General features: G+C 40.6%; 1 protein-coding gene across 1 annotated transcript in view; it reads right to left on the reverse strand.

Annotated features, from left to right (window-relative positions):
* Ubr1 (ubiquitin protein ligase E3 component n-recognin 1) overlaps positions 1-9,180 on the reverse strand; it is a gene marked incomplete in the record, with an annotated part of 168,776 nt that overhangs the window by 130,393 nt on the left and 29,203 nt on the right. The window contains 1 exon segment of the mRNA XM_008846839.3: positions 191-321. Coding sequence (XP_008845061.1) covers positions 191-321 — 131 coding nt within the window.

A 9,180-nucleotide genomic window follows, 5' to 3' on the forward strand; every position in this document is an offset into this window, starting at 1 on the left:
TTTAATCCCAGCTCTTGGGAGGCAGAGGCAGGCAGATCTTTGTAAGTTCAAGTCCAGCCTGGTCTACATATTGAGTTCCAGGACAGCTGGGCCTACAGGGAGACCCTGTCTCAAAAAGACAAAACAAAACAAAACAAAACTATCCAACACTTTTTGTCAGCCCAAGCTCTCCCTTTTGACATCTTCACACCTTGGCTGCAGTTCAGGAGGCAGTTCTTTTTCTTCTTCCCATATAGTCATTTCCACAATGTATTTTATCACTGAAGGGAAAATCTTCCTGGCTTGAGCAATTACCTCTTCATTCAATGGACAATGCAAAGTCTGTAAGGAAATAAAATATTCTGATTGTACACAAATAAATGGATAAGGAAGATAACATAATTTAAAATAATCATTTCAGTGAGTTCATCACAATATCCTCTAGGAGTTAATTCAGGTTGAGGTCATAACCTCTTGGCACCAAGCTGGTGTTACAGATGACAGAAATACACGGAACTATGAAGCTCCCTTTTATTTGTACTTTCCCCAATGAATTTTCTTTGTTGCCTTTCTGAGTAGCTTAATTATGGTCCCATGTAACAACTGGTTATCCTTTATAACTTACAACAACTGTTCTCATAATTTATTTTGACAAACTCTCATAGTCACTTTGGAAGGTGTTAGGACCAATATTGATGACACTTAATATACAAGTGACTGGGCTGGAGGTGAAGCTCAGTGGTGGAACTCCTGCTTAGTATGAGCAAAATTCGACCTTCAGTATCACAGAAGAAAAAAAAAAAGAAAAAAAGATAACCTAGTTAGCCACAAAAGAACAAATACCTTATGATTCTCCCTATACAAAGTATTTAGAGTAGCCACAATCATAGAATGAAAAAGTAGAAAGTTGATCCCCAAGGACAAGGAGGAAAGGAAGTTAGTGTTTACTGGGTACAGAGATTCAGTGCTGCCAGATAAAAAGTTGAGATCTATTACATAACAATGTGAATATAATTAACAGTATTAAATTGTATTGTTTAAAATTTATTTATTTTTATTTTATGTGTATGAATGTTTTGCCATGCATGCATGTTGGTGCACCTGCGTATGCAATGCCCACAGAGGCCAGGAGAGGGCGTTGGGTCTCTAGAAACTGGAGTTACAGCCATGTGGGTGCTGGGAACTGAACCGAAGTCCTTCAAAAGAGCTGTCTGTGCTCTTAACTGCTGAGCCATCTCTCCAGCCTCCTAAACTGCAATCTTAAGAATGGTTAAGATAGGAGCTGGGGGGCTGGAGAGATGGCTCAATGGTTAAGAGTACTGACTGCTTTTGCAGAGGACCAGGGTTCAATTCCCAGCACTCACATGGCAGCAAGCAACCGCCTGTAACTCCAGTTCCAGGGGAATCTGGCAGCCTCTTCTGACTTCCTCAGGCACTGCACAGACACAGATGTACTTACACATATGCAGGCAATACACATACACTTTAAATAAAAATACAGAAAAATTTAGAAAAAGAAGAAAGACAGGAGCTGGATGCAGTGGCATGCACCTTTAATACCAGCACTTGGGAGGCAGAGGCAGGTAGATCTCAATGAAATCTAAGCCAGCCTTGTACACATGGCAAGTTCCAGGCCAGCTGGGGCAACAGGGAGACCCCATCTTAAAAATACCAAAACAGGGGCTGGAGAGATGGCTCAGTGGTTAAGAGCACTGACTGCTCTTACAGAGGACCTGGGTTTGATTCCCAGCACCCACATGGCGGCTACGAACCATCCAGGGGAATCTGAAGCCCTCTTCTAACCTCTGAGGCATTGCAAGACACGGGTGCACTCACATACATGCAGGCACTACACTCGTACACATTAAAAAAAAACCCAAAAACCCAAAACCAAAACAAATCAAAGAATGGTTAAGATGGGGCCAGGTGTGGCAACACACACCTTTAATCCCCACACTCAAGATGCAGAAGCAGGTAGATCTTTTGAGTTTGAGGCCAGCCTGGTCTACATAGCGGCGTTCCAGGCCAGGTGATACTATATAGTGACAACCTGTTTAAACACCCCCCACAAATGGTTAAGATGGTAAATTTACTAAACCACTAACCCACTCATTTCTCTAGCAGCTATTCCATTTCAGTTTCACCCTCTCCTTAATGTGTCATCGTCTCTGGAGAGTGTGTCCAGAAGCCTTAGTTAAAGAAATATAAAATGTGTCAAAGGCACTAACATGAACACTGGAATACAATGTTTTTAGTTGTGTTTATTCCTCTTAACATTTCAATTCTTCATAAAAGTAGCCTAATGTGAAGAGTGGAAAGAAACTACTTGTTACTTCCATACTGTATCAGAAATTGATTCTCTGTAAGAGGTATAGTGCATATGTAGAATGATTCAAGAAAAATATTTACATCTTAGATAAAAAACCAACTGGAACCAAAGAACCAGAAGTTTATGAAAACAACCAAAAAGCCAAAGCAAGGACTGGCTCAGCGACTGAGAGAACTGGCTGTTCTTGCAGAAGATCCAATTCAAATCCCAGCACCCAGATGGCAGCTAACAATCACCTGTAATTCCAGTTCCAGGGGATCAAATGCCCTTTTCTGTCCTCCTTGGGCACTGCATGAACAGGTGCACTTACACCTGTACCTGTTATGCAGGCATACCACTCATAGACATAAAATAAAAATAAATTTAAAAAAAAATCTAAAAAGTAGGCTGTGGTGGCACACTCCTTTAGTCCCAGTGTTCAGGAGGCAGAGGCAGGCAGATCTCTGTGAGTTCAAGGACAGCCCGCCTGGTCTACAAAGAGTTCCAGGTCAGCTGGGGCTACAGAGAGCGCCTAACTTAAAAAGACCACCCCCCCCATTCTAAAAAAAAACAAACAAAACATGTAAATTAATAGTTAACCAGAAATGTACTGCAGAACTAGAGAAACTGCTTTTGTATATATAGTAAAGGAATCTCTCTCAAAAGATAGTGCCAAATGCTGCATGGCTGGCTATCAGTATTATCTAGCCTGGTTAAGCTTGGTAAATCCTCATTAGGCTTGGCACAATTCCATGTACCTGGCAGAGTATGGATTTCACATCATCAAAGCAAGGAGAAAACAAAATGCTAAATACACAGACAGGACTGTTTGCATTGCACGAGTTGATTAGCAATATGTGACCCACAGAGCACCCTTCTCGAATTTCTGGGTCATGAAATGGGCACAGCACATTTGTCACTTCAACCCAGGTCCTATGGAAGAACAGCAAGTATTCTTAACCACTGAGTCATCTTTCCAGCCCCTCAATCTAAATTTAAATCCCCAAAGTCAGGTTATTCGAGACTGAATCGAGCCTTCTAAAAATAAAGCTAACATAATTCTTATTTTTTTCTCCTGGCATTTTACTAGTTTTCAATCATAATGAATAGATGTCTTCTTCCATTACATTTTCTAAAAGGTATTATTTATATGGGCATTCAAAAAATGTTTGTTGAAATATTAAACAGAAAAACAGGACCTTTGTTGTTTTAGTCTTCATTGTTGGACATTTGTTTTAGTGTTAATGGTAGTACTCACCTGCAATTCCAGCATTTGGAAGGCCTAAGATGGAGGGACCTGAGTTTCAGGCCAGTCTGGGGCTACATAGTAAAACTGTCTCAAACAATAAAACAAACAAAAACTACTTAATATAAATTCTGTATCCAATAACCAGGCTAACTAACTTCCACTATAGTTTCTCACTCTTTTTCATGAGTTTTCCCAGCACACAGTCATAACTATTTTACCTCCTCCTTTGCAATACTTATTTATCTTAGCTCATTCTAGTTTGTCTGATTGGCAGTTCTTCTAAAACGGTATGAAGTGGAGCAGCACTGGATTCTCTTATCTTGTCTCTACTTATAAAACACTGCTGCTTCAACATGAAGCATGATTTTTATGGCTTTTGATTTGATGCCAATATCTCTGAAAGAAATTGAGAATATTTTCCAGGGGAATGTTCTGTAAATATGCCAGACCCAAATGGTTTACACAGGTGAGTTCCAAGACTTTTGTTTCTTCAGGAATGTAAGAATGGTTGTGCTGTACTCTTATGTGTGCGATTTTACCTGCTAATGTTTTTATTTAGGATTCCAGCATGACAATTATTAATGAAACTAGTCTATAATTTCTAGTACATTTGGGCATTATATAATAAATTTGCAAAGTTTCCTTCTTTTCTCCCATGCTCTGAAGCAAACTACATCTTTTCATTTTATTGTTTTGTTTTATGGACAGTACCTCACTAAGTAGCTCTGGCTGCCCTTGAACTCACTCCGTAGACCAGGCTGGCTTCAAACTCACAGAGATCTGCCTGCCTCTGCCTCCCTAGAGCTGGGATTAAAGGCGTGCACCACCACGCCTGGCCTCCTCATCTTTCTTTTTTTTTTTTTAATTTTTAAAAAAACTTTTAATTTTATGTGTATGAGTGTCATGCCTGTATGTAAATGCACCTGTGCCATGCAGTGCCCTGGAGGTCAGAAGAGGGCTAGGTATCAAACCTAGGTCCTCTGCAAGAGCAACCAGTATTCTAAACCACTGAGCCATCTCTCCAGCCCCATTTTTTAAAAATTATTTAAAAATTTTTATTTTATATGTGAGTGTATTTTATGTGTATGAGTGTATTTTATTTTATGTGTGTGAGTATATTGCTTGCATGCATGTAAGTGTACCAGTGTTGTGCAATGCCCTTGGAGTTATGGCAGTTGTTAGCTGCTATGTGGGTGCTGGGAATTGAATCCCAATCCTATACAAGAGCAGCCAGTGCTCTTAACTGCTGAGCTATCTATCCACCCCCTATTTCATTTTCAATCATGTGTATGTGTGTGGGTATGTACCTGTGAGTATGTGAATATACCCATACATTAGTACTATTCTCAGCCTTTTTCAAAGAACCTTCTTATAGCTTCAGAAAATGGTTAATCCAGAGGCTCATAATGGTGAAAGTGCCAACAATACATGATGGTAAAGCTCTCAGTCCATATGGGACATCAATATCACCCCCTCCAAGGCTCAGGGAACACTGTGGAAGAGAGGGTGGGAAGAAGTAAGAGCTAGAGAATCAGGTGGTGTGTAGCAGAAAGATGTCTTCAGGATGTGACAAGGATATTGCTTCATGATCACACAGCAGTCGTGGTTACCTGCACAAGACTGGGCTTCGTAATGGCTCATCATGGTAGAGGGAGGGGCACATAAGGCCCCAAAACCTTCCTGAGGAACTTGTAGTTAATGGCTGCTCGAGGAAGAGGTTCCTTTCTTGAGTGGTGTACCAACTGAAAAGTAGCCTGTGTTCCAGTAAATAACATCCCATAAACAAAAAAACTTAATAAATAAGTAAAGTTTATAATTTGATCCAGGTGTAGCAGTGCATTCTTGTAATCCCAACCCTTGGTAGGCTGAGACAGGATGATAATTAGCTCGAGACCAGTCTGGGCTACTTAGGTAGCTTCAGGCAAGCTTACATTATTTAGTGAAGCTTGTATAAAACAAACAAATACAAAAGAAAACAGTAAAGAATATAATTCAAAGGTTTTCAGTCCATTCAAAGACGTATGCAAACAATGCCAGCCAGTTATAGAATATTATCACCTCAAAAACTACACGAAACCCCGTACACTGGTATTCACCCCTTCTCTGCAAGCTCCTACCCATCCCAGCCTTCTACAACCTCCAATCTACTTTCTGTTCCTATGGGTCTGCCTATCGTGGACATTTCGAATTGAATGGGATCATGTGTTACATGCTTTTATGACAGGCTGCTTTCACTCAGCATGTGGCTCCTGCAGGCTAAAATAGGATCTCATTTCCCTTTTAGTTAAGTACTATTCCATTGTATGGCTAGAGAGGATGTTATTCGAGCATAACCTGATGGGCATCTGGGCAACATTCACATTGGATTATCATAAATAATGCTGCTATGAATCATGCTCAAATATCTGAACACCTTTCAACCTTTTCAGTATAAACGAAAGAGTGGGTCAAATGGTAATTCTACATCAAACTGTTTGAGAAATTGCTAGATTGCTCTCCAAACAGTCTGTTCAAATTTATTTTTCCACCAGTGTATGAGGGCTCTAATTTTGTCACATTTTGCTAACACTTGCTATGATTTGCCTTTTAAAAAAATTATTTTAAAAAATCGTGTGTGTGTGTGTGTGTGTGTGTGTGTCTTGTATGGGTTTGTGCATGTGTGTGCAGATGCCCACTGAAGTTAGAAGTGGGTGTTGGATCCCCTGGAGCTGGAGTTACAGGCAGTTGTAAGATGCCTGACATGGGTGCTAGGAATTGAACTCAAGTCCTCTGGAAGAACAGTAGGGGCTCTTAACCACAGAGCCATCTTGCCAGTCCATGACTTGCCTCTTCGATTATGGCCATCTAAGTGGTCATGAAGAGGTAAATAACTGTGGGGGTTTTTTTTTTGTTTTTGTGGGTTTTTTTTTTTTGTTGTTGTTGTTATTTGTTTTTAGGGACCTTATATAGACAGGGATGGCCTCAATCTCACAGAGATGAGCCTGCCTCTGCCTCCCAAGTGCTGGATTTAAGGCATGCACCAACATGTCCAGGTAATTTTAGGTTTGCTGTTGAATTAATATAGTTACACAATATTGAACTTAGTATAAGCCCTGTAAGACAAAAAATTGAATGAGTTTTTAACCTCTAAAAAAAGATCTCCTGGAGAAATGGCTCAGCACTTAAGAGCACTGACTGCTCTTGCAAAGGACCTGGGTTCAATTTCCAGCAATGACATGGCGGCTATGAACAGTCCTTAACTCTAGTTCCAGGGGAATCTGAGGCCTTCTTCTGATGTCTGTCGCACTGCACGACACGGGTGCACTCACATACATGCAGGCAATACACTCGTACACATAAAATTAAAAAAAAAATTTTTTTTTAAAATCTCCATTTCATTATTTCATTTTAAAATATACTGTTTCTTACAGAAAGACTTATTGTTTTTACAACGAACACTGAGATGTTGACGCATCTCTAATCTGTATGTATCTGATTATTGCTAGTCATAATCGGTTGCACTCGGATCCTTGGAATCTGTATATGTCTATAAAGTCATTGGGTAGATTTCAATGGTAATGTTTATCACCTCTACTAATTAACATGACATAACATTTTATGCTTCCTACTCAAATTTGTTTTAAATTTGTTGATTTGTGTGTGTATTACACAGAACATCCCAAACCATCTTAATCACTGTACACCCACTTCCAACATGGCACCCTCCCATAGCCCCCTCCGCCCACTAGAGCCCTTATACTCTTATCCCTGTTACTGTCTGCTGTGACGTTAGCACGCCCAGCCGAGCCCCACTTCTTGTCCATCTGGTGAATCTAATCAGCCTATCTAGAGGTCTGTTTTAGGAAGATCAGCTGTTCCTCATCTAGCAGCAATCAGCTGTCAATATTCCTTTAAATAAGATTGGGGTCTGCTGTTCATTTTCCCAATTCTATGCTGGGTTACTATCTGGGAGTTCCTTGGGCCACCCTGGCCAACAACTCAAAAGAAGGTATCTCCTATCTGGCATTGTTGCTTGTTATGTAGCCTTTAGATATACATATGGACTCTTATGAAATTATGTTGGTCCATTTAATCTTTGGTTATACTTTCCTTTTGGGAGTTTAAGACCATACAGTTGGACCAGATAAACTGATTTATTTTTACTCTTAAGCCATGTGAGGATCTGTTCCTCAGGGGTCAAATGGGCTTGGGAGGAGCTCCTGGCTCCTTTCTTTTACCAGTTCCACCTATGTGAAGATAAGTCAAAGGTCCTGCTCAATCATGGTTGGCTTTGCTTGGAAGCATGGAGGAAATGATTCCTCTGCGTTGATCCTCCTCTTTGTAGACTAGACACTGGTTCAAGTCCATCTTGTGGGGTCTCCATGGCCTCCTTGATCAAGAGGACAGGTAACTCACCAAGGAGATTTTGAGAGACGCTCATAATCCCCTGGAACTAGTCGACCTAGGAGGGCAAGGAGCAAAAACTGTCCTTCATGTCCCTCTAACCAAATTATTATAGGCCTCAAAATATGTCTGTTAAACATCCAAGAAGGTTAGTTCCACCAGTCTGGTACTTATTTATTTATTTTTTTGATCTTTTTGAGACAGGGTCTCCCTGTAGCCCTAGCTGTCCTGGAACTAACTATGTAGACCAGGCTGGCCTTGAAATCACAGAGATCCGCCTGCCTCTGGTTCCCAAGTGCTGGAATTAAAGGCGTGTGCTACCACGCCTGGCCAGTCTGGTACTTTTAATTACTGTGTGCAATGTAGACAAATCTTGGGCAAAGACCAATTGTTCTCAGATAAACCTTGCCTAGATATATATTTCCTGATCTGGTATGTATACTTTGTCAGTAGGTTGTTGGACTAATATGGTTCCCTCTAGTTTTTAAAACTAGCTACGCATTGTTTATCTCTTGTATCGTCTCACCCCTCTATCATGGTTTTCGCACTTAAGGTGCACACACTTCCCCCCCCTTTCTTCCTTACTAATACCCTTGCTCCTATGATCCTACCATCCCTAGGTTGCTTGTATACCCTTCCCTCCCCCCTCCCTTAAACTAACCCAATTTTTATCCATATCTCCCTTATTAAGGCCTGTTCCCTACTGTTCTTCTCTTTGAGGTTCATTTCCTTTACCTCCCTGGTTCCTTTTCATTATCCTGGATCCTGTAGCTATGTCTGGATACATACTCTCTTATCAGGATTTGGTTCTAGGATCCACATATGAGGGAGAACATATGTCAATTTTTTTCTGAGTCTGTGTTACTTCACTTAGTATAAGTTTCTAGTTCTATCCACATACCTGCAAATTTTATGACTTCATCTTTCTTTAGTGCTGAGTAAAACTCCATCGTATAAATGAACCACATTTTGATTATCCACTCGTCAACTGAGGGACATTTAGGTTGCTTGCATCTCTTAGCTATTGTGAAAAGAGCAGCAACAAACAGGGATGTACAAGTGTCTCTGCAATAGGGTAAGTACTTTGGGTATATGGCAAGGAGTGGTATAACTGGGTCAAATGGTAAGTTCATTTGTAGTTTTTAAAGAAGTTCTCCACACTGCTTTCCATAGGGGTTGAACCAGTTTGCAGCCCCACCAGCAGTGGATGAGTGCTCCCCTTTCCCCACATCCTCTCCAACATTTGGTATCATTTGTTTTC

Source organism: Nannospalax galili, unplaced genomic scaffold (genome assembly GCF_000622305.1).
Source record: "Nannospalax galili isolate Female #2095 unplaced genomic scaffold, S.galili_v1.0 scaffold342, whole genome shotgun sequence".
NCBI classification, from domain to species: domain Eukaryota; kingdom Metazoa; phylum Chordata; class Mammalia; order Rodentia; family Spalacidae; genus Nannospalax; species Nannospalax galili.